A 25,994-nucleotide genomic window follows, 5' to 3' on the forward strand; every position below is an offset into this window, starting at 1 on the left:
TCGTGAAATTCAGACGTTGCTAACGGCCATGGCTGAGATTTATGTACGTCACCATCACTACCATTGAAATAGCCCAAATAAACAGGTTTTTGTGACCCTAGGCTATGACCTCTTCGGCCTAGGTGCCCGAAACCCACCAGTCATGTTCCCCCTAAGGGTCCCTACAATGCTAGAAAATTTGCCACTGCTGAGCAATTGCCCTTTGAAAAGATGTGAGATTTTGGAAAGTGAAATAGGGAGGCAATAAAAGCCTATGGGGGATTTTACCAATTTTGGACCCTGTAACTCTGGTTTGCAGAGATGTAGGGACCCCATCTTTGGAATCCAAGTCTAACAATATGTCTTCTACCTGCATGAGACATTTCGTGAAATTCAGACGTTGCTAACGGCCATGGCTGAGATTTATGTACGTCAGCATCACTACCATTGAAATTGCCCAAATAAACAGGTTTTTGTGACCCTAGGCTATGACCTCTTCGGCCTAGGACTGCATTGAACGCGACCCACGCATTGTGCGCATTCTGGACAACACCAATTACTGGGTTTATACCCTTCTGGATCCACGGTACAAACACAATGTTCCAAAACTGCTTGAAGAAAGAGTCAGACAGGTCAAAATGGAAGAATACCAGCAGGCCCTTGTGGAGACTTTAGAGAGGAGATTGACATCCTCCCCCTCCTCTAGCCAGTTGTACGCCGACAGACTGACTTCCGCAAACCCAGGACGACCAGGAGGGCAGCAAACAACACAAGCCGCAGCTAGTGCCCAAAAGGGAATGGTATCGGCAGTGTCCTTGGAGTGGGAAAATTTTATGACACCCATGCAGCAGCACACAGAACAGCAAGCGTGCAGATCCACCTCCAACACCGATCGCCTGGAGAAGATGGTCAAGGACTACATGTCAGATGGCATAGCTGTGTTGAACAATCCATCTGCACCCTTCAACTATTGGGTATCGAAGCTAGACACCTGGCACAAACTGGCAATGTACGCAATAGAGGTGCTGGCTTGCCCGGCAGCCAGCGTTATGTCGGAACGCTGTTTCAGAGCTGCCGGAGGCATCGTCACAGATCGGCGTATCCGCCTCTCCACAGAAAATGCAGACCGTCTGACTCAAATTAAAATGAATCAATCCTAGATTGGAAACGACTACGCAACACTCCCGGACCCCAACCAAGTAACATGAACAATGAACATCTGTGATGGGTTAGCGTTTCCGGTCCCTGTTTATTGAACCTCTCATCTGTATTACATTTATGACTGCATGGCGACAAAATGCAAATTGCTATCTGCACGCTTCTTGTCCTCATGCAAGGCCTGGGTTGTTGTGTCTCAAAGCGTGGCCTTCTCCTCCTGCGCCACCCTCCTCCTGTTCCATCACGTGTCCTGCTGCTGGGTTAGCGTTACCGGTCCTTTTTCCTGGAACCTCTTATATGTATTACATTTATGACTGCATGCCGACAAAAAGCATGTTACCTGTGCAAAGAAAACAGACATTTTCCGCATTTAAAAGACAGTTTTCCCTTTGAAACTTTAAAATCGATTTTCTCAAAAACTATAAGCTCTTTTTGCTATTTTTTTTCCTCTTGTACCCACTCCCAATGTGCACATACCCTGTAAATTTGGGGTATGTAGCATGTAAGGAGGCCTTACAAAGCACGAAAGTTCGGGTCCCCATTGACTTCCATTATGTTCGGAGTTCGGCGCGAACACCCGAACATCGCGGCGATGTTCGGCGAACGTTCGCGAACCCGATCATCTAGGTGTTCGCCCAACACTACCAATAAGCAAGAATACACTCAACATTTTAATAGTGGTTTTTCAACAACTTTTGGGTACTTTTTTTTAACCATCTTAGTGGTATGGATGAGCTCAGCTCGTCCATCACCGCCGATGGCTGCCGCTCAGACCCTGCTGGGCCGATTTTGATGAAATAAAGAGGAGCACACGCAGCCGGCACTTTGCCAGCCGCGTGTGCTACCTGATTGCCGCCGCGTGCAGCAGCGAAAGAGAGTCCCCCCAGCCGCCCGAGCCCTGCGCAGCTGGAACAAATAGTTCCGGCCAGCGCTAAGGGTTGGGTCGGAGGCGGCTGACGTCAGGACGTCGGCTGACGTCCATGACGTTACTCCGCTCGTCGCCATGGCGACGAGGAAAGCCAAACAAGGAAGGCTGCTCATTGCAGCCTTCCTTGTTACTTCTGATTGCCGGAGGCAATCAGAAGAATGCGTCGGGAGCGTCCTCTAGTGGGCTTTCATGCAGCCAACTTTCAGTTGGCTGCATGAAATCGTTTTTTTTTTATGAAAAAAAAACCCTCACGCAGCCGCCCTGGCGATCTTAATAGAACGCCAGGGTGGTTAATTGTAAAAAGCTTAAAAGTTATTTTAAAGAGAATATGAAAATTGCCTTCTAAGAGATAACGCAGAAGAAAAAGTTCATTGCATAAGGGCCCCAGAGCATTCCCTCCACTTAGGTGAGTATTGTGTTGTAATTCCAGCTTGAATAATTTCCTTCAAACATATTTATTTCTCTTTTTTTTTTAATATTGCTATTCCGTGTTGCTTGCAAATTTTCACCAAAGACATTTCCGCATCGAAAATGCTATTTTCCATTTCGAGAGAATTTTCGGGAAAATAGCTTGCATTCTCACATTTACACGTTTTTACGAAAAAAAAATATCACGAAAAGCACAAGAACGTGGAGAAATTATATTTTTTTGCACAAGTTTTTACTGTGAAAATGCGATAAAGCACGAAAAACAAGAATTATTTTTGATGGTAGTTTTGCATGAAAATTGAATTTAACATTATTTAGCGAAAACTAATTCAAAAAGACTGTCTGCATTTTTGTTAATCATTTCATGTAATGATGGAATATTGTCCAGGACACTTTCCTTTTGGTACTTTTTTTACACTCTAGGGAAAGGTGATTATGAACTACAAATATATGTTAAAAACATATATATTTGGTCCTGCACAACATTTTCCGGAGGGTGGACATTGTCTGTATTGTAAGCAATGGTCATGTCCCAAGCATCAACCACACCTACAGGAAGATCGCTGAAGACGTCTTTCACAATCAGATACTGAATGTAACCATGGAAGTCACTGAACCTCTCAGCATCTATATTCCTCTCTCTGGTGTTTTCTGCTTTGATAATAACCTTTGTATCCGGGCTCCGTAAGAAGAGACGTTGCAAAGCTTTGTGCACATTAATAACTCTTTTGATGAAGAGGTGGATGGGGAAAGGACGGAAATATTGGCCCACAGAGATGACAATGACGTAGTTTGCGCCTCCAGACAGATGGTCTATCTGCTCACTTATATAGTGATCATCTTTAACTGAGAAAAACTTGCTTGCGACAATTGGATGGCTGTGCTTTTTCCACTGCAGCTGGATGTTCCTCTTTAAATCCACTGATAGAAGCATAGACTCCAGTCCTGGTCGATGTAGGTCAAAATGTTCAAGATCTGATCGGAAAAAGTAAAAAATAATATGCATCACTTAAAATGATTTTGAATGTGAATGATGGCATCCTGGTTTGGTCTGGGTACCCAAGGCCAGATACAGTTTCCCATCACTATACTCACCTTTACTCTGATGCCCACCATTTGTCTCAAGAATTATCTTTTGTTAGGGTTGATTCAGCAGATACCTTTGACACCAGTGTCTGATGTTTTTGTTATTTTATGTACAAAGTCTATCATTTTCTATACTGTATGTTTGAAAGATATGGGCATATGTTCACATACTAACTTTTCAACATATAGTAACTTTATTGAAATACTGTTTAATTGTTTTATATAATACGGTGAGAATAGCCAGTCTGTGAAAACATGTTCTGCATTTCCCAGACAGTTTTTGGAATCTTTGCTTTACCAAGTGAATTCCTGTATAGCTCATATTTAAGATAAAAGTTTGAAAGTGGGCATGTTCAGTGGGTATTTCCCGACAGAAAGTAGACCAGCTGGTCCCTGTTGGGAAGTTATATCTATCAGGGAAAATTAGCCCTATTTTAATATCATGTATTTCATATTACATAAAGTTCAACACAAATAGTAAACTTTACAACCAAAAAACATTTCTTGTAAACAAAATCCACATAATAAAAATTAAATAAAAGTTAGTTTAAGTTGAAGTGTCTCTGCTAACATCCAGAGAATTACTGTACAAGTTCATTTGGTAGAATACTTCATGAATCTGTATTTACTGAATACTATGGACTGAATGGTTACTGAATGGTCACCAAACAGCTTTAGACCTATTTTACCGAATCTCACCCACATTTGTAAAATCTTTTGTGCATTAAAAAATAAGAACAGAAATACGGAATTCAGTAAGTTAAAACTTTTTAGTAAAATACCTAATGGCCCTTAGTGAATTAAGGCATTGTGGCTAATAGTAGTCTAGAATCCCATATAACCGACTCTGGGAGAAGTAACACTTTATTGAGTTAAGCTCCCTTAAAAAGTTTTTCTATATTATATAGGAGCTATCAAACCTAAGTAGTGAGATGCTCCAGAGGATGCCCAGATCTTCCACAGACCCACCGCTGCTGCCCGTGATCCCCTTCACCTCCATGGCCACGCTCCTATTTGTGTACAAGTGGCTTCATACTTCTGTCCATGCTACTGGGAATACATGTACTATACTCATGCCTGCACTGTATGGTTGAGTCCGCACCCAAATGGGAGCATGACCATGAAAACATATTTGGCAAGCCGGCAAACAAAGATGTCCCGCTACACCATGGATGGGTATAAAACTTCCTTCAATTTTATTGGCACATCAGTAGATACACAAAAGGCTGTGGCGTATCAGAGCTCTAAAAGGCTCCTTAATCATAGCCAGCATACGCATAATCATCATAGGTTTAAGTAGTCAAGTGCCAGCCCACAGTGGACATGGCCTTTCCTCTTAAAGTGACATATACAATATACATATAAAACTGCATAGCCAGTATACAGACATGGAATATTTAAAAAATTAAAAAACCAATGATGACATGGTCGAGCATCAAGATAAGTATACAGCTTGAGGACAAACATATTATATAAGATAAGAAAGTACCCAAGAAAGGAAACAAAGATCAATATGTGAATTGGTGTTGTCAATCAATATGTGAATTGGTGTTGTCAAAAAAAGCATAATAACTACCAGCAGAAACAGGGGAGGGGAGAGGGGGGAGTTGCAGTTGCATGAAAATTAGACTCTTATGTCATAAGTTAGACTAACATCCATTCTGGAATTCAAGCCTGTGTGTGTGCATGTACCCAACCTCCATATCCACAAGGCCTCCCGTTTCAATAAGAATCTATACAGGTCACCCCCTTTGGGTGGGCGTACTACCCTGTCGATACCCTGAAAGGTGAAGCTACCCATGTCCCCCTGATGTTCTTACAGGAAATGCTTGGATACAGTGGAGACTTGGGAAATGTATGCATTCGTTCCTAATGCACCTAGCTGGTCCATTAAAGTGTTCTGAGATGCGTTGCCTCAAAGGGTGAGTGGTGCACCCCACATACTGCAATCCACAAGCAACGCAGGTGATGAGATAGACAACATTGCTAGAATTGCAATTAATATATTGCTTCATCTCAAATCTCTCACCCTTAGAGATTGAAATAATCTCACGTGTTTGGTTGTGGACGCAATTTGTACCTGCAGGTGCTGTACCCACACCGAAAGGAACCCTTATAGGCCAGCCACGTTGGAACAGGTCTGGGGGAGCTGGAGAAGAGACTCAGAGAGAGGCGGGTCCCCAAAGTAGGGGCAAGCCCTTGTCGAATATGCTTAGGGCACTGGTGTCAAACTAAAATACAAAGTGGGCCAAAATTGACCACAGGGACCAAGTTGCAGGCCAACCTCAATATCTAGTGGCCACCTCCCTTCCTTATAAAGTTCCCTGGTGTGTAATGGCCCCCCTCCCCATACAGTTTCTTGGTGTCTAGTGGCCCTTCTTCCTCACCTATACAGTTTCCTGGTGTCTAGTAGCCCTTCTTCTTCCACTATACAGTTCCCTGGTGTCTAATTCTTTCTCCCTCCCATATACAGTTCCCTGGTGTTTAGTAGTATTTTTTAAGGCCTCTTTTCCACAGGCAGTTGATAGACAGTGCAATGCCTCTAAAACTCTCACAACTGCTTGCTGCTGCCTGGTAACTGCTCACTGCTACCTGGTGAGCACATAGCCCCTGGAGAAGAGGCCTGACACTGTAGTGAGAGGAATGTGAAGGCTAAGGATCGTGGAGGACTGGCACAGGACTGGAAGGCTGCAAGTGGCTGGCAGAAGCCCCTGGCAAGTGAAACACTTTGTTTTTTTAATATTCAGTTCTGCTTTAACTTTAAAATAAATAAGTAGCTTCACAGTACTTATATGTACAAATATAGACTTGTTGTGGCCTTCTCTGCCCTATAGGGATGATCGGAACCAGCAAATTCCGTTCCGCCGGAAATCACGGATTCCGTCAATGTTAAATTCTGTCGCTATGAAAATTCCGCCGGATTTGTACTAAATTCCGACGGAATCCGATTCCGCGGAATTCCGGATTCCGTCGGAAAATTTAAAAATCTCTCTCTCTCTCCTCCTCCTCCTCATCATCATCTCATCTTCCTGGGAATTGTAGTGTTTCAAAAGCCAGCTTACTTACCATGACTGGGAATTGAACCCAGGCTGGTCTGGGAATTGAACCCAGGTCTCAGTGTGCAGTAGGCATCTGACTTAACCCCTATACCACCAACCACACTACATGCTGAAGCCAGCCTAGCATGTACCATTATGATCAATCCAAGAGAAAAAGTAGCGTGCTTAAGGATTTGTAGAATTTCAAAAGCCAGGTTACATACCGTGGCTGGGAATTGAACCCAGGCTGGGAATTGAACCCAGGTCTCAGTGGGTGGTAGGTATCTGACTTAACCCCTATACCCCCAACCAAACTACATGCTGAAGCCAGACTAGCATGTACCATTATGATCAATACAAGAAAAAAAGTAGCGTGCTTAAGGATTTGTAGAATTTCAAAAGCCAGCTTACATACCGTGGCTGGGAATTGAACCCAGGCTGGGAATTGAACCCAGGTCTCAGTGGGTGGTAGGTATATGACTTAACCCCTATACCACCAACCACACTACATGCTGAAGCCAGCCTAGCATGTACTATTATGATCAATCCAAGAGAAAAATTAGCTCACTCTCTCTCTCTTTCTCTCTCTCTCTCTCTCTCTAGGACTTGATGCCATTGAACTAAATTTTCAGCTTAAAATCATCAACGGATACCGGCAGAATTTCATAGGCATTTTCGGAATTCCGCCAGATTGAAAAAGCAATTCCGTTCCGACCAAACGGAACGGAATGAACAATTTCTGCCTAAAAATTCCGGAAAATACAATTCCGCGGAAAGCGGTGACCATCCCTACTAGAGAGAGAGAGAGAGATGAATCTACCTGGCTATCTGGGGTTCTCTTTGGACAACTGTTGAACACAAAAGGCAAGGCTATGCCTGGCTACAAATCCTTAGAGAGAGCTAATTTTTCTCTTGGATTGATCATAATGGTACATGCTAGGCTGGCTTCAGCATGTAGTGTGGTTGGTGGTATAGGGGTTAAGTCAGATACCTACCACCCACTGAGACCTGGGTTCAATTCCCAGCCACGGTATGTAAGCTGGCTTTTGAAATTCTACAAATCCTTAAGCACGCTACTTTTTCTCTTGGATTGATCATAATGGTACATGCTAGGCTGGCTTCAGCATGTAGTGTGGTTGGTGGTATAGGGGTTAAGTCAGATACCTACTGCACACTGAGACCTGGGTTTAATTCCCAGCCCAGCCTGGGTTCAATTCCCAGCCATGGTAAGTAAGCTGGCTTTTGAAACACTACAATTCTCAGGAAGATGAGATGATGAGGAGGAGGAGGAAGATGAGATGATGATGAGGAGGAGGAAGATGAGATGATGAGGAGGAGGAGGAAGATGAGATGAGAGGAGGAGGAGGAGGAGAGAGAGAGAGATTTTTTTAATTCCGTAAAAATTCCACGGAAATAAAAAATTTTCTGCGGAATTCCGTTTTAAAAGTTTAGCAATTCCGTTCCGACCGCTGGAATCGGAATTGACCTAATAGCGGCCGGAATCGCGGAATAAAAAATTCTGCGGAATGCAGCGAGCATCCCTACTGCCCTATACACATCGAGCATTTACTGCTTAGGCACTAGTAACGCACAGAGGGAAATCCCACACATATTTGTGGGGGTTGCCCCAATTCTAGATAGTTTTGTTCCGTTATCAAGAAGCAACAGACGGAGCACCAGCACTGCTCTTTAAGGTTTAATTGTAGTTACACAGGCATACAGGCAACAAGTAGGATAGGAGTACAAGATACCGGCCTTACAGCCATTTCACGGCAACTGCCGCTAGCTCAGAGACCGACAAAGGTATCGATGCCTTTGTCGGTCTCTAAAGGAAGCGGCAGTTGCCGTGAAACGACTGTAAGGCCGGTATCTTGTACTCCTATCCTACTTATTGCCTGTATGCCTGTGTAACTACAATTAAACCTTAAAGAGCAGTGCTGGTGCTCCAACGGTTGCTTCTTGATAACGGATTGAATTACTTGGATTACGTGAGCACACCTCTGGGTGGTAAAGTACACAGAGCCAATCCACAGCCAGCATCTGGTGCCAGCCATCTCTTAGTCTACCATTACCACTAGATAGTTTTGTGTACAAAACTATACAGCTATCTGCAGTAAAGGAATGAGCAGGGCCAGTACTCCCATAAAGCTGACCATCATGTGATTTAGGTGGAAAAATCTGAAGGGGCAGAGCCAGCAGCCATCTAAATAGCAGATTGGCTACAAATCACAAACACCAAGTCTAGTGCCGGGTCCTTTCCTCCTCTTCACTGCAGACGATTACTATTCAGGCACATCCCTCTGTAGGCTCCTGATGCATTTTAGATAACATCAGGAGCCTATGAAGGGAAACATTTAACAGTGATAGGCTGTGGCACAGAAGGGAGAGAACCGGTGATGGACCAGGTATGGTAATTCTGTTTCTACTGTGGTCAATCTGTTAAGTGGGGATGGGGAAAAGAGAAAGAGAGAGAGAGAGTTGAGCCCTTAGCACCTCTTATACTTGGGAGAGAGACGGAACTGGTAACACAGAATCTAGCCACACATTCGGGAGGCTAGTGGTGAGGAGTCTAGCCACATTTCCTGGGGATGGACTGTTGTTTGACCTAGTTTTAGAAAGAAAACAGTTCAGGACTGGCCCAGGGAGTTACAGCTCTACACTCTACACTCTACACTCCCACCCTTTCTCCATAAGGGAAACTGTAGCATTAAAAGTGTGTGTGTGTGTGTGCAACATTTTTCCACTTATTACATTTTTACATTCAGACTTATTTTTTGACTGTTTAAAGCCCAGCCTATGCATTTGATCGCTGTGCACCTGTGGCTTTGGGCTTAAGATGCATCATAATCTGCTTATTTTTATTGTTTGTAACCTAATAAAAAATAAAATATTAATACAGAGAAGAAAAGTGGGCAATCGGAGGTAAGAGAATAGTCTCCAGCCTCCACCAACTAGCTAAACACCTGCTCATTCCGCATCCTTCTTCTATCCTGATCCTTACTGTGTCTGTCTACATGCATTTAAAACAATCCATAATCACATCCACACCATCCATATTAAAACCACCTAATATCCATCTCCCTTGATAAAACCTTTTACATACCGATCTACCCGCTTCCATTAAGTCTCATCCACTCATTTTGGATAAGCATTTATTAAAAGTTTATTTGGTGTCTTCCCTTCTCGGTGTCTTGATCAGTCTCCAATTGCTGGAATTTTGCCATTCTCCTACCGGCGGTATAGAGGGTTTCCCCCACATCCTAGCTAATGATTGCCTTGCTATCTGTGTGCCCAAACTGATCAGAGTATGTGTTGGGTACCTTTTACCCATGGGTGTTAAACCAAAAACAGCCAAATTATTTTCTATAATGTAATAGGTATCTGGATTCCTATTAAGAGTTCTCATTTCCCTGCCAAAATTCTCCTGCCAAAGACTTTTTGCTGCCTGAGGCAAACTTGTGAGGATGCCCCCCTCATCCCCTGATTTGGGACGACCGCCCAGCACCCGACAAACAATTTTCACCATGGGTTATAGCCACCATCAGACCAAACAAACCCATGGGTAGCCAGGTATAGGTGCCCCAATATAGGTAGTCAGGTATTGGTGCACCCAACATAGGTAGCCAGTTAAAGGTGCCCAGTGCCAGTTAAAGGTGCCAGTATAGGTAGACTGGTATAGAAACTCCCAGTATAGGGATGCAGGTAAAGGTGCCCCCAGTATTGGTAGCCAGGTATAGGTGCTCCCAGTGTTTACTAGCCTGTAACCCTAGTGTAAGTAACCAGCCTGTCACCCAGTATAAGCACCCCTACTGGCCACTGACCTTTCAACTGCCTCAGACACCCCCCTCCTTCACAGAGTCTGGCTCCCCCTCGCTGCACTGCCTGGCATGGTGGCATACTTCAGACCTCAGATCAGTGGCAGCCTACAATAAAGAGAAATGCTCTTACTAGGGGCATCGCTGGCCCATATGCAATTCATTTTTTCTCTTGAGTTATATCCTAGGTGATATTTTCACATTTGTCATTAAAATAACTTATAAAACACCACCAAACAAACGAAAAAAAATACTCCAAATAATTTTGTTAGTACTTTGTCAATACTTTTTGGTAGATTTTTTTCCATTGCAAAGTCCTGAAAAGTTATTCTAAAGCGAGGTTGAAAAATTATCTCTTAGGAGAAAACTCAGGAGAAAAGTTAATTGCATATGGCCCCCTGTCTCTTCACTGCTGCTGATCTAAGGTCTAAAGTATTCATTGCTGCTGCGCTGAGCAGTGCAGTGATGGGATCTGGACTTTGGAGAAGGGGACTCCCCGAGGCTGAACAGGTAAACGAGCAGCAACTGGGGGGGGGGGAAGGGGAGATGACATGGTGACATTTCCTGTCCTTTCCTGTTGCCACCCCTTGGAAAATGCCATCTGACCCATGTGGTTCAGGCTGCGTCATACAAGGTCCGCCCCTGGCTCCACCACTTGTGTATATAGGTTGCATCCTTGGTATAACATTTCCAACATTGTTGTGATTTATTCTGTGACGTATGTTTGTAAGTGTCAATTCCTACTATTACCTTGAAAGGTTTTCATCAGATACAGATACCACTGTCTTAAGGTTGAGTCTCCCATAAGATAGATCATTTTGTCATTCAAGCATTTGTACATTTGTTCTTTGAGTGTGAAGTTTGCCATGTTACAGAAAATGGGTCTCCACTTGTCCTGGAAAACAAAGCCGCTGGGAAATGGAGGTTTCATTCCAATTTTGCATTGTTGTAAAGATGGTGAAGATAACTCTGAAAAATATAACAAAAAAGGATCAGAATAAAATATTGTTTCAATCAAAAACAAACAGGTAGAGACCTACAGTACATCTAATCCCAAGAAGTTTTGATTCCACTACAATCGGGCAAAAGTAAAAACCCTTTCAAACAAGATCTATCATTTTTAAGAGGTATGTGTAATAATCAACACAAGTGTTATGGTATGTAATGAAGTCAATAAAGTTTATTTAGATATCATATCCCATCAGAAAAAAAAACATATTCAAATAATAAAAAAACATACAGTCTGGGGATAATCTGAACTGAACTCAAGTACCATAATTGGACCCATGGGGCAAACAGAATATCAATTATGGTGGTAGACACCTCATGCAACGTGTGTTATACACAAGGGTGTGTTGTTGTGGTGATACTCGCCATGTGAGGCTTCCTTTTATTATTTTCTTTTTAAGGTATTTTCGCCAATTGCTATATGGCACAAGAGGAAGACTGATAATATATTTCCAGTGGTGCAGCTGTTTCTTTGTCCAAGTTTGCTGTGAGATCTAACTCTAGTTTTAACAGCCTGCAACCTGGGAGTCTATCTCACGAAAGGTGGTGAGCGCAGTACTGCATACAACTGAATGTTACACAGAGACATTACAGCATTAAACAAATGGTACACAAAATAGTGATGGAACAATAAACAAGGGTGCGCAAATTGCAACTTAGGGATACATATAGCAGACGGTTGAGTCACTGAATTTATGTGGGGGAATAGAAGAGTGTGCAAGGAGAAGGGCTGTGCAACTAAGGTTTACACTCTTGTGTAAAGAGAGGAACACATACACGGGTGGTGTGTATGTTCGAGGGTTGTAGTTTGAGGTATGAAAATGTCAGGTAAGCAATGGTGAACAGCTCGGTCTTACCAGTAGCAGCGACTGTGGCAGTATATTTACGTCCCGCAAAAATACTCTTGCCATCGTAGAGACATAGATAATCTTCTCTGGCTCTTTATGCACAGAGCGTGTGCGCGCACTCCTGTGCTCAACTATGTAACCGGCAGTTACAGGACAGATTGGCGAATAGGAACATGTTCCCATTCACCAATCTAAGGGCCAGATTTATGAATTTTCTCAGCTGTAATGAACAGCAGAGATTATTCATTGAAAAACTAAAAAAAAAAAAAAACTAAAAAAAAAAAAAAACTCTTTTCACTTTTGTTATAGCATAGAAAACAACGATTCACATTTCTATACTTGACGGCGCCATCTAGTGGACATTATTTTTGTCCACAAAAAAAAAGCCGACACATATAAATAAAAACTCTATTAACCCCTTTCTGTCCCCACAGTAACTAAAAGTAAAAAAAGAAAAAAATGCACATAAATTGTTACATTGGAGATTTAGCTTTTTAAATATAAATACAATGAGAGTATATTATTGTTTTTTGTAAATAAGGGATTGTAATGTAAGAGAATACAACATGGAAAAATACACCTTTATTTCCAAATAACATATTGTCTCCATACATTGTACTAGGGACATAATTTAAATGTCGTAATAACCGGGACAAATGTGTGGGTTTTATTTACAGTCGCGTATTATATTTTGCTTGGTGAAATTTGCCTTCTTAAAACAGGAGGATATTTGCAATAATTCAGCTATAAGTGAACATTTGTGGTTAGCCACAATGCACCACTACTGAATATGATCAAATTATTTTAAAACTATAAGGGCCCGTTCAGATCAGAAATGCGGATGGCCATGCGTGCGGAACGCGTGCGGACCGCAACGCGTACGAACGCATGGCCATCCACGTTTGTGTGCGTTGCGTGGCTGATCCCATCACTGAAAAGTGAATGGGACAGCCACGCGTTTTTGCAAAATCTGCGTGCAGCATGCGTTCCCGGACCGCACAGGTCCGGAACGCATGCAGTGTGATGTCGTGCGTTTTGGCCACCTGCACGCGTTTCCAAAACGCGGCTGGAAACGCGTGCAGTGTGAACGGGCCCTTATGTCTGAAAACTGAGACATAATGGATTTTTTAAATTATTTCTGTTGTGCATACAAAATAAAAAATTCTTAGCAAAAAGTGCAACCCAAAGATTTGTGGCAAAAAAAATGTATAGATCATTTTGGTGTGATAAGTAGTGATAAAGTTATTGGCAAGTGAATGGGAGGAGCGCTGAAATGGGAAAATTGCTCTGGCTTATGAGGGGAAAACCCCTTTGGTAAGATATATTTAAATTGAACATTATTTAATAGCAGGACATTCATTGTGTTGAAGTGAATGAGACCTAAGACCCCTATTTTATTTCTATAGAAGCAACTAGCTGATCAGGTTGTCTTCTATGAGCACTTAAATTCGGGGGAATTGAAGGGTCCCTTTACATTTTTGAAAAGTGTGGGATATATGGATATTAGCCATGCAAACTCCCTAATTTTGGCCTAGGTCTTATAACACGTGCTGAGAATGTCAGCATGCACATATTTTGATCATTGTTCTGAATACTGGCTATTATACAGCTGTGAGTATATATACCAATTATCATACTGGTATGATAATGTAGAAACAAGTGTTATGCTTCATAACAACATTATGTGCTACAAGTATGCAACATTTTCTTAATTTACATAATAGTGTATTTGTTAACTAGAGGTTTAAAAAAATATAGTAGGTGCTATTTCACCATGTCCAAGAACACAAAACATTATTGCAGTCCTTTATAACCCAACTGCTTTCTTGGCTGTACTGCAATAATACCTTCATTCCATAGGCAGGAGATGTCCTATATCTCCATAAAGATGCTGAATATATACATACAGTACATGGGCTGAAGTATTCACTCCCATTTCACTAACAGCTGAGAGCAAAGCAAAGACACTTTCACAACACAAGCATAGTTACTGAGCCTGACTTTAAAAAAACAAACAAACAAACAAACAAAACAGAGTAACCACAGGTATAATTGTGTATAATACATCCTTTTAAGCTTTTTTTTAATATAAATAGAACAGATTAATAAAAGCAGATTCATTTTTTTTCTTTGGCAGTATATATACGGCAGGATTCAAAATCTCTATGAGCGGCAATTACTTACCACCAGCACATGTGCTCACATCAATAGGCTCAAAGTTTTTTGAGATTTCAACAGCAATATTTTCTCTAAGAAAAAACATGAACAATACAGTTTATTAGAAACAGATTACAAATATTTTCTTTGTTTTGTAATATACTATGGAGTTTCCACCCACTTGCCAAAACAGACAGTATGTCAATGACTTTATCCCTATAATTGTCCTAAAACTCTGATAGGGTCAAACTCATTAGATTGTGAGCTCCTCTGGGAGATAGTGACAGACAGGAATGTACACTGCAACGCACAGCACAAAATGTACCATGAATAAATAATAATAATGTAACTGTGCCTTTTATCATTCAATAGCCCTTTGCAACCAACATATATTTTTTGAAATTACCCTAAACTATAATTGAAAAAGATCGTGGTGATCACTGCTACAATCTGAAGGTCTCCAAAAGACTCCCGTCCAGCTTTCTTATTAGCTGTGGCCAGTGGCGTAGCTAAGGAACTGAGGGCCCCGATGCAAGTTTTACAATGGGGCCCCCCAAGCGCTCTATACATAACAATTGATACGGCACACCAAAACCTGCCAATGGCAACTACAGTGTCAGAGATGCAAGAAGGGGATGGAGAGCAGCTTGTTAATGATTACCACTGTTCAAAGTATCTATAGAAGTGATTATTATGAGCACAGGACCAATAGAGAGATAATACTGAAGGTGAGGTAGGGCCCTTCAGGGCCCCTCTGGCCCAAGGGCCCCGATGCGGTCGCTACCTCTGCACCCCCTATTGCTACGCCCCTGGCTGTGGCCATATTGGAGATCAATCGGCCTTTTAGAATGTTTATAAACTTAGAAGTGAGCCTTTGAGGTAAACAAGGACCAGTGGCCTAGCTAAAAAACGAGAACAGAATGCCAACCTAGAAGAACCATGTTAGAAGGGTTGTAAATGTTTCAAAAACGCCAAAATGTCAGTCTCCAAGATAACACCAGCAGTGGGAGACTGCTGCATGGCCAAACAGCTCTAACATACTCCATCACTAAGGACTAGGGAACGGTCATTGAAATGCAAATATTTCTGAGCTGATGCAAAACTATGCAATTCTTTTTATGCAAATTTCTGCAGCTTACAAGTTGACAATCAAATCCTATCTCAACTTTATTCATTTAGTAAAGCTGAGTACATTGCAAATTTCTGAATCATCCTGGAATTATTTGCATCTCAGCACCAACACTCTAACTTCTAATGCTTCTCCATGAATAACACCCCACCCCACCTAATCTCCCTTCTAGGCCACCCCCTTAAAACCTGGTGAACCAGAACTTGCTCTTCATCATTTGAACTTTTTTCTTTATTTCTAAATTGGAAAGTTAATATAGTAATAATTATATTTCATTTTTTTGTTGTCCTCTGTTATAGTATATCAGTTTACAGAGGCATTTTGATCAGCCCCAACAGATCGGAACCTCACGCCCTCATGTTCATTTCAGGGACTCATAACCACACTTAGAAATGATTGCCACTAATTTTGCAATTTAGGAACCCTGGAATTAAGCAAGAAATGTGTTCTTTGTTATGGAATTATATGACCCTGTCTTTCTTTTTATTGACCATGTTCTGTAAAACACTCCACTTAAAGAGACACTGAAGCGAGAATAAATCTCGCTTCTTGTCTCATAGTCAGCAGGGGCATGTGTGCCCCTGCTAAAACGCCGCTATCCCGTGGCTAAACGAGGGTCCCTGACCCCCCAACCTCCCCCCCTGCAAAATCTACAACCAACTTGGTCGTAGATTTTGCTGCTCTTGAGGCAGGGCTAACGGCTGCAGCCCTGCCTCTCAGCGCCGTCTATCAGCGGCGCATCGCCGCCTCTCCCCCGCCCCTCTCAGCGAAGGAAGACTGAGAGGTGTGGGGGAGAGACAAAGATACGCGCTGACAGACGCGCATGAGGCAGGACTGCGGCGGTTAGCCCTGCCTTAATCTGGAAGAGGGGATGCGCTGCTCGGAGGGGATTTCGGGGGGTAAGGGACCCCCGTTTAGCCGTGGGATGGCGGCGTTTTAGCAGGGGCACACATCCCCTGCTGACTATGAGGTCTGAAGCGAGATTTATTCTCGCTTCAGACTCTCTTTAAGCCTGCTTTAAATTTCTCAATAATTTTATCCCTGACCTGGCTGGTGTGTTCTTTGGACTTCATGATCAATGAAAGGGCCAAAAACTGAGAAATAATAATTTTTTCCATTTCTTTCTTAATATTCCTGTTAAAATGGATTTAGAATAAAATAATTCTTAGCAAAATGTATCACCCAAAGAAAGCTTAATTGGTGGCGGAAAAAACAAGATATAGACCAATTCATTGTGATGAGTTATTAAAGTTAAAGTTATTGGAAAATGAATGGGAGGTGAAAGTTGCTCAGATGCAAAAAATAAACAACCATTCGGGCTTGAAGTGGTTAAAATCAATTTTCTCAAAAACTGCAAAGTCTTTGTGAAAAGTTACTTTTGTCTTGTTCCTGCTATTGTCTTTAACATATATAGCAATTTTTGGTGTTGATAGCATGTTTGGGGGCTTTGCTATTAACTGCTAAAGTCAGCAGAAAATTATTCAAAAATTACACGAAATTACGGTTCCTGATTACAAGAAAGAAATGGAGAAAAATCATTATTTCTCAGTTTTTGGCCATTATAGTTTGAAATTAATACAGGCTACCGTGATTAAAACCAATGTATTCTATTTGCCCATTTGTCCCGCTTATTACACCATTTAAATTATGTTCCTATCACAATGTATGGTACCAATATTTTAGAAAGAAATAAAAGTGCATTTTTTCAATTTGCTTGCATCACTATTTAAAATCCTATAATTTAAAAAAATTATATTAATATACTCCTTTGACATGCATATTTAAAAAGTTCAGACCCTTAGGTAACTATTTATAGGTTTTTTCTGTTTTTTTTATTGTAATTTTTTTTATTTTTTGTATTAAAAATTGTAAGTGGGTAATTTTTGGTGTGGGAGGTAAACAGCTAATTAGGAATGTAAAAAAATGTATTTATTTATTAAAAAAGGAATGTGTGTGTGTAGTTTTATTATTTGGCCACAGTGAAAAAGTCCTGGAAGCGTACAAAGTGTAAGAATGAAGACGGGGAACTTTTTGAAACTCAGAAAAACTGCAGCATCTGATGTCGGCTTTTCTGCGGGGGGCTTCGATCAATGAAAGGGATCTATAATCCCTTTCATTGATCGCTGGGCTAACGGCCGGTGGTGGGAGCGCGGCCTGCGGGAGTGCACGCAGCCCAACTGGACGGGAATGTTTGTCCAGTTGGGCTTGAGTGGTTAAAAAACCAAAGGTAAAATGGTGTTTTAAACCCATCTTTCAGTAAAAAAAATTTTTTTATCTTATTCCCACTATTCCCCTTTTATTATTATTTTTATTTATTGTATTTATAAAGCACCAACATATTACGCAGCGCTGGACAATAAATATATACACTGATACAAGGATGACAGACATAACAAGGTTATACAACATAGAGCAAAGTTATACATGCAAATTGTACAAAATACATGATCATGCAATATGGGCTGGTTAGGTAGGCCCAGTAATACAAGTACAGGCTGTCATAGGACAGGAACACATGATCCTGTAGATCACACTACGGAATGGAGGACCCTGCCAGAGGCTTACAATCTAAAAGGTGGGGTGGAAACACTAGGTGGGGCTGTGAAATATTCAGTAGAGTGTTACTGTGTGGTAGGAGGTGGGTAGGCCATCACAAAGGAGGTGGGTTTTGAGGGCTTGCTTGAATGTGTTGAAAGAGGGAGCAAGTCTGATGGGTGGTGGAAGGGCGTTCCAGAGGGAGGGGGCGGCTCTTGAGAAATCCTGCAGGCGGGCATGGGAGTGTGAAATGCGTGGGGTGGTGAGGCGAAGGTCGTTGGAGGATCGGAGGGGGCGACCTGGTGTTTACCTGTGAACAAGCTCCAAGATGTAGGTAGGGCAGGTTTTGTGCACAGATTTCCCCTTAACATACGTATCAATTTTGGTGACAATAGCATGTATGGGGGCTTTGCTATTAACCGCTAAAGTCTGCAAGAAATTACAGAAAAATGACAAAAAATTGCAAATGGACTATACGAAATAAATTGAATGTTCAAATCGAAATTACGTAGAAAAATTCAGATTTCAGGTAATCATATTTAGCAGATTACAATCATCACTAGTTTTGCGTGACCAATTTCTGCTACTCAGGCCAATGTTCTGTTCCTAGTAGAGTCAGTAGCTGAGCTTTGAGCACCTCTTTTACCTCTTGCTCAAAACTCTACTACTGCCTCTACTATGTACTTGACGTTGGCCTGAGGAATCTGGCAGTTGGTCAAGCAAACAAGGGAGATGGCAAATGGGGAGAAACCCATGATACATGATAAAGAGTGGCTGATGTACATGGCTGCTACATATGGAAGAGGGGGCTGCACGTAGCATGGAAGTGAGGCTACTACACATGGAAAGGGAACCACTAGAAAATGGGCCTAGTAGGAGAAAAAGTATACAGTAGCAATAAAAAGTATGGGAATCCTTTGGAATTATATGGATTTCTGCACAAATTGGTCATATAATTTGATCTGATCTTCATCTAAGTCACAACAATAGACAAATTACAGTCTGCTTAAACTAACACCACACAAATAATTCAGTGTTTCCATGTTTTTATTGAACAAACCATGTAAACATTCACAGTGCAGGTAGAAAAGGTATGTGAACCCTTGGATTTAATAACTGGTTGAACCTCCTTTGGCAGCAATAACTTCAAGCAAACGTTTCCTGTTCAGACGTGAACAATATTCAGGAGTACATTTTTGTCCATTCCTCTTTACAGAACTGTTTCAGTTCAGCAATATTCTTGGGATGTCTGGTGAAATTTGCTTTCTTGTGGTCAGGCCACAGCATCTAATTCGGGTTGAGGTCAGGACTCCGGCTGGGCCACTCCAGAAGGTGTATGTTCTTCTGTTTAAGCCATTCTGTTGTTGATTTACTTCTATGTTTTGGGTTGTTTTCCTGTTGCAACACCCATCTTCTGCTGAGCTTCAGCTGGTGGCAGTGCTGGTCGTAATGGAAAAAGCTACGCTTACGGATCATTACGCGTAATTTTACGCTATTACGCATTACGAAATTACGCTTACGGCATAGACATTCAATTTCGGTACATGTCTGTAATTACGCATTGCCCTTACGCAATTACGCGTAAGAATACCGTATTTCATGGTTGTTACGTTATATGCTTATGCGTAAATTCCTACTGGCAATTAAAGCGTAAAGTCATGCTGCCAAGCAGAAAAGTTGACGCATGGGTCAATGTTAGGTAGCCGCCGACTTTAAGGGTTAATAGCAAAGCCCCCTTAAGTGCTAAGAGCCTCAAATTTGGAGAATATATTAAGGAGATCAGAAGGAATAAGAGGAAAAAATTTTTTTTCAAAAAGACCTTATAGTTTTTGAGAAAATCGATGTTAAAGTTTCAAAGGAAAAATATATACATTTAAAAACCCGCCGACTTTAACGGTTAATAGCAAAGCCTGCTTAAAATTTAGAAACACCAAATTCACAGGGTATATTAAGGGGATCAGTGGGAATAAGAGGAAAAAAATTTTTTGCAAAAAGAGCTTATAGTTTTTGAGAAAATCGATTTTTAAGTTTCAAGGGCGAAAATGTCTTTTAAATGCAGAAAATGACAGTTTTTTTTGCACAGGTAACAATAGTGTTTTATTTTCATAGATTCCCCCAAGTGGGAAGAGTTTTACTTACTTCGTTCTGAGTGTGGGAAATATAAAAAAAAAACGACGTGGGGTCCCCCCTCCCAGACCTCTTTAACCCCTTGTCCCCCATGCAGACTGGGATAGCCAGAATGCGGAGCACCGGCCGCGTGGGGCTCCGCACCCTGACTATACCAGCCCGCATGGTCCATGGATTGGGGGGTCTCGGAAGGGGAGGGGCAGCCAAGCTTTCCCCTCCCCCTCCGAGCCCTTGTCCAATCCAAGGACAAGGGGCTCTTCTCCACCTCCGATGGGCGGTGGAGGTGGAGGCCGCGATTTCCTGGGGAGGGGTTCATGGTGGCATCTGGGAGTCCCCTTTAAAAAGGGGTCCCCCAGATGCCCACCCCCCTCCCAGGAGAAATGAGTATAGAGGTACTTGTAGTACCCCTTACCCATTTCCTTTAAGAGTTAAAAGTAAATAAACACACAAACACATAGAAAAAGTATTTTAATTGAACAAAAAACATAACCACGAAAAAAGTCCTTTAATATTCTTAATTAACCATTAATACTTACCTGTCCCTTTAAAAGCCAGTTCCCACGCAATATCCTCGGAAATATACTAATCAGTTACAATGTAACAAAGTTATTACAATGTAACAACTTTGTTACTTTGTAACACCACCGCACCCGACGTCACTCGCCGCCACCGCCGCACCCGACAGAGCTCTGAGCTATATAGCTCAGAGCTCTCTAAGCATCTTTGTATTTGGGCTCCAAGGAGCCCCATTGGTCCTTAGCAGACCAATGGGGTTCCTTTAAATCAGAAGGAACCCCATTGGTCTGCTAAGGACCAATGGGGCTCCTTGGAGCCCAAATACAAAGATGCTAAGAGAGCTCTGAGCTATATAGCTCAGAGCTCTGTCGGGTCCGTGCGGGACGCTAAGTCCCCGCCGCCTCCCGCTGTCAGCCCCGCCCACATCTGACACCCACATGTCACCCACATGTGGGTGACATGTGGGTGACATGTGGGAGAGGCGGGGTGGACAGCGGGAGGCGGCGGGGACTTAGCGTCCCGCACGGACCCGACAGAGCTCTGAGCTATATAGCTCAGAGCTCTCTTAGCATCTTTGTATTTGGGCTCCAAGGAGCCCCATTGGTCCTTAGCAGACCAATGGAGTTCCTTCTGATTTAAAGGAACCCCATTGGTCTGCTAAGGACCAATGGGGCTCCTTGGAGCCCAAATACAAAGATGCTTAGAGAGCTCTGAGCTATATAGCTCAGAGCTCTGTCGGGTGCGTGCGGGTGCGGCAGTGGCGGCTAGTGACGTCGGGTGCGGTGGTGTTACAAAGTAATAAAGTTGTTACATTGTAATAACTTTGTTACATTGTAACTGATTAGTATATTTCCGAGGATATTGCGTGGGAACTGGCTTTTAAAGGGACAGGTAAGTATTAATGGTTAATTAAGAATATTAAAGGACTTTTTTCGTGGTTATGTTTTTTGTTCAATTAAAATACTTTTTCTATGTGTTTGTGTGTTTATTTACTTTTAACTCTTAAAGGAAATGGGTAAGGGGTACTACAAGTACCTCTATACTCATTTCTCCTGGGAGGGGGGTGGGCATCTGGGGGACCCCTTTTTAAAGGGGACTCCCAGATGCCACCATGAACCCCTCCCCAGGAAATCGCGGCCTCCACCTCCACCGCCCATCGGAGGTGGAGAAGAGCCTCTTGTCCTTGGATTGGACAAGGGCTCGGAGGGGGAGGGGAAAGCTTGGCTGCCCCTCCCCTTCCGAGACCCCCCAATCCATGGACCATGCGGGCTGGTATAGTCAGGGTGCGGAGCCCCACGCGGCCGGTGCTCCGCATTCTGGCTATCCCAGTCTGCATGGGGGACAAGGGGTTAAAGAGGTCTGGGAGGGGGGACCCCACGTCGTTTTTTTTTTATATTTCCCACACTCAGAACGAAGTAAGTAAAACTTTTCCCACTTGGGGGAATCTATGAAAATAAAACACTATTGTTACCTGTGCAAAAAAAACTGTCATTTTCTGCATTTAAAAGACATTTTCGCCCTTGAAACTTAAAAATCAATTTTCTCAAAAACTATAAGGTCTTTTTGAAAAAAAAAATTTTCTTCTTATTCCCACTGATCCCCTTAATATACCCTGTGAATTTGGTGTTTCTAAATTTTAAGCAGGCTTTGCTATTAACCGTTAAAGTCGGCGGGTTTTTAAATGTATATATTTTTCCTTTGAAACTTTAACATCGATTTTCTCAAAAACGATAAGGTCTTTTTTAAAAAAAAATTTTTCCTCTTATTCCTTCTGATCTCCTTAATATATTCTCCAAATTTGAGGCTCTTAGCACTTAAGGGGGCTTTGCTATTAACCCTTAAAGTCGGCGGCTTTTTTATATTATACGGGAGCGTAATATTACGCGATTACGGCAGACTGTGTAATTTCAATGGGAGTTTACTGTCTTACGCGTAATTTGTTACGCGTAAAACGTAACCCTACCGTCTACGCGTAATTAATTACGCGTAATACCGTAACCTTACACGTAACGCTTACGGTGCATTTGTAGTAAATTACGATGCGTAATTACGCTAATGCGTAATTTCGGCCCAGCACTGGCTGGTGGAAGGATGTCCTTAAGTTCTCCTGCAAAATATCTTGATAAACTTTGGAATTCATTATTTTTCCTTTGATAATCACAATCCGTCCAGGCCCTGATACAGCAAAGCAGCTCCAAACCATAATGCCTTCACCACCCATACTTCACAGTTAAGATGAGGTTTTGATGGTGGTGTGCTGTGCCTCATTTTCTCCACCCATAGTGTTGTGTGTTTCTTCCAAGCAACTCAACTTTGGTTTCATCTGTCCACAAAATACCAGTACTGCTGTGGAACATCCAGGTGCGCTTTTGCAAAATTTAATCATGCAGCTATATATATTTTTTAACAATAGGGGCTTCCTCTATGGTATCCTCCCACAAACTCCGTTCTTGTACAGTGTTTTACATATCATAGATCCATTAACATATGCCAGAGACATTTGTAAGTCTTTAGCTGACACTCTAGGATTCTTCTTCACCTCATTGAGCATTCTGCACTCTGCTCTTGCAGTCATCTTTACAGGACGGCCACTCCTAGTGAGAGTAGCAGCAGTGCTGAACTTTCTCCATTTATAGACAATATGTCTTACTGTGGACGGATGAACTGCAAGACTTTTGGAGATACTTTTATACCCCTTTCCAGTTTTATGCAAGTCCACAATTCTTAATCGTAAGTCTTCTGAGAGCTCTTTTGTTCGAGCATCATTCACATCTGGAAATGCTTCTTGGAAAAAGCAAACCCAAAACAGGTGTGTGTTTTTTATAGGGCAGGGAAGCTGTAACTAACTCCTCCAAACTCATCTCATTGATTGGATTACAGCTGGCTAACACCTCACTTTAATAAACTCTTGGAGATATCATTAGTGTAGAGGTTCACATACTTTTTCCATCTGCACTATGAATATTTACATGGTGTGACTTAGATGAAGATCAAATCAAATGTTATGACCAATTTGTGCAGAAATCCATATAATTCCAAAGGGGTCATATACTTTTTATTGCTACTGTAAATCCAGCTTTGTATATGCATGGGCAGCATGGTGGCATAGTGGTTAGTGCTCTCGTCTTGGCAGTGCTGGGACCCCGGTTCGAAGCCCAGCCAGGTCAACATCTGCAAGGAGTTTGTATGTTCTCCCCGTGTCTGCGTGGGTTTCTTCTAGGTACTCTGGTTTCCACTCACATCCCAAAAACATACAGATAAGTTAATTGGCTTCCCCCTAAAACTGATCCTAGACTATGATACATGCACTACATGATACATACATAGACATAAGACTATGGTAGGGACTAGATTGTGAGCCCCTCTGAGGGAAAGTTAAGGACAAGACAATATACTCTGTACAACGCATATGTCAGCGCTACATAAATACTTAACCACTTGAGGACCCACCCTTTACCCCCCCTTAAGGACCAGCGCTGGTTTGAGTGATCTGTGCTGGGTGGGCTCTGCAGCCCCCAGCACAGATCAGGGTGCAGGCAGGGAGATCAGATTGCCCCCCTTTTTTCCCCCCTATGGGGATGATGTGCTGGGGGGGTCTGATCTCTCCTGCCTGCTGTGGGTGGCGGGGGGGGCACCTCAAAGCCCCCCTCCGCGGCGAAATCCTCCCCCTCCCTCTCCTACCTGGCCCCCTCCTGGAGATCCTGCTGCACAGGACGCTATCCGTCCTGTGCAGCCAGTGACAGGCTGTCTCCTGTCACATGGCGGCGATCCCCGGCCGCTGATTGGCCGGGGATCGCCGATCTGCCTTACGGCGCTGCTGCGCAGCAGCGCCGTACAAATGTAAACAAAGCGGATTATTTCCGCTTGTGTTTACATCTAGCCTGCGAGCCGCCATCGGCGGCCCGCAGGCTATTCACGGAGCCCCCCGCCGTGATTTGACAGGAAGCAGCCGCTCGTACGAGCGGCTGCTTCCTGATTAATTAGGCTGCAGCTGGCGACGCAGTACTGCGTCGCTGGTCCTGCAGCTGCCACTTTGCCGACGCACGTTATGAGTGTGCGGTCGGCAAGTGGTTAAATAAATATGCAGAATCATTTTGTAACATTTTCTATTACTGTATATGCATACTTACCGTTTAAAAAGGTTTTTCTCATGTGTGCTGAGGAAGGAGAGATTTTTATTAAAAGATTGGAGGTATATTAATGATTTACAATGGAAAGCTTCTGGTTTATAGCAGTAAAATGATTCATTATCTCCTGTTGTGTAATCACATATCTCCTTGTGAGTATTCAGATGGAATCCACATTCAGATGTGACTTGATGGCTTCCATTGCCAAAGGTTCCCATGAAGTAGATGAGTCCATAATCCTGGTTCCTCACTCTCCACAGTGCTGATACAGCCTCACTTGGATGATGGAGCACCAAGGAAACATAGACCTTTCCTTCCCAAAATAAGGTGAAATAAACATGGTAGGTTCCATTGTGCAGATCTTCAATCCTCCCAGAGGCCGCAGCTTTATGGTCTACAGAAAATATTCTAGCCTTCATGAAGTCTCCTCCATAGGTTTTCCGATTACCTACATAATCAAACATCTCCACTTGGACAGCTAATGTCTCTCCAACACAGTACTTTTGTCTTGGGTTGAATATGGTTGCTCTGCTCCTCTTGGCACTGGTTGTGCTTTCCATGTCAGAGATTGAGATTAATGGGTTCATAGAAGAATATTTTTGAAAGATTAAATCAGCTTGAATTCCATCTTGTGATGGAGTCCTGGCAAATGCTGTTAACGTTTCCCCGCTGCTTAACGTGAGTTTGCTGTACTGAATTGTTACCCTTGAAAACTGAAATGGATATAGTTGTGAAATAAAAAAGTCATATTTTTTCTTTCATTTTACATTAAAAATATCTAAGATAGTCAGTAATTATATAAATGTCTAAAGGTGGCAATGCATCTACCAATTTTACAGCATTTTTGGGAGCGGAGATTTGGGCTATAGTGGCGTTCAGACTGTAATGTGGGTGCCGTCAAAAGACGGAGCAGAGTTTTTTCGATTTTGCCCTTCATCCAAATATCAGGGTGGTTTAATCATATGTATGTCCTGATTGACTATCTGATTCGATAATTTTAATGAATTGGATGAAAATCATTGCCACAACATGTCAGATCGTTTAGTGAATAGATCGATTTTGGGCTAAATTGGTGAAAAGCATCGATCAGACATGCTGTAAATTCTTAGTCCCG

The 25,994-nt window shown here is 42.4% G+C and overlaps 1 protein-coding gene across 1 annotated transcript; it reads right to left on the reverse strand.

Moving 5' to 3' along the window:
- Positions 1 to 2,840: 2,840 nt before the first annotated feature.
- LOC137541665 (NXPE family member 2-like) lies at positions 2,841 to 25,506 on the reverse strand. The gene is made up of 4 exons (XM_068263068.1): positions 24,884 to 25,506; positions 14,477 to 14,538; positions 11,184 to 11,402; positions 2,841 to 3,469 (listed from the first exon to the last, which is right to left on the reverse strand). The coding sequence occupies exons 1-4, from the start codon at positions 25,465 to 25,467 to the stop codon at positions 2,928 to 2,930; spliced, it is 1,407 nt and encodes a 468-aa protein (XP_068119169.1). The 5' UTR covers positions 25,468 to 25,506; the 3' UTR covers positions 2,841 to 2,927.
- Between the last annotated feature and the right edge of the window lie 488 nt (positions 25,507 to 25,994).

Source organism: Hyperolius riggenbachi, chromosome 12, assembly GCF_040937935.1.
Source record: "Hyperolius riggenbachi isolate aHypRig1 chromosome 12, aHypRig1.pri, whole genome shotgun sequence".
In the NCBI taxonomy this organism is placed as follows: domain Eukaryota; kingdom Metazoa; phylum Chordata; class Amphibia; order Anura; family Hyperoliidae; genus Hyperolius; species Hyperolius riggenbachi.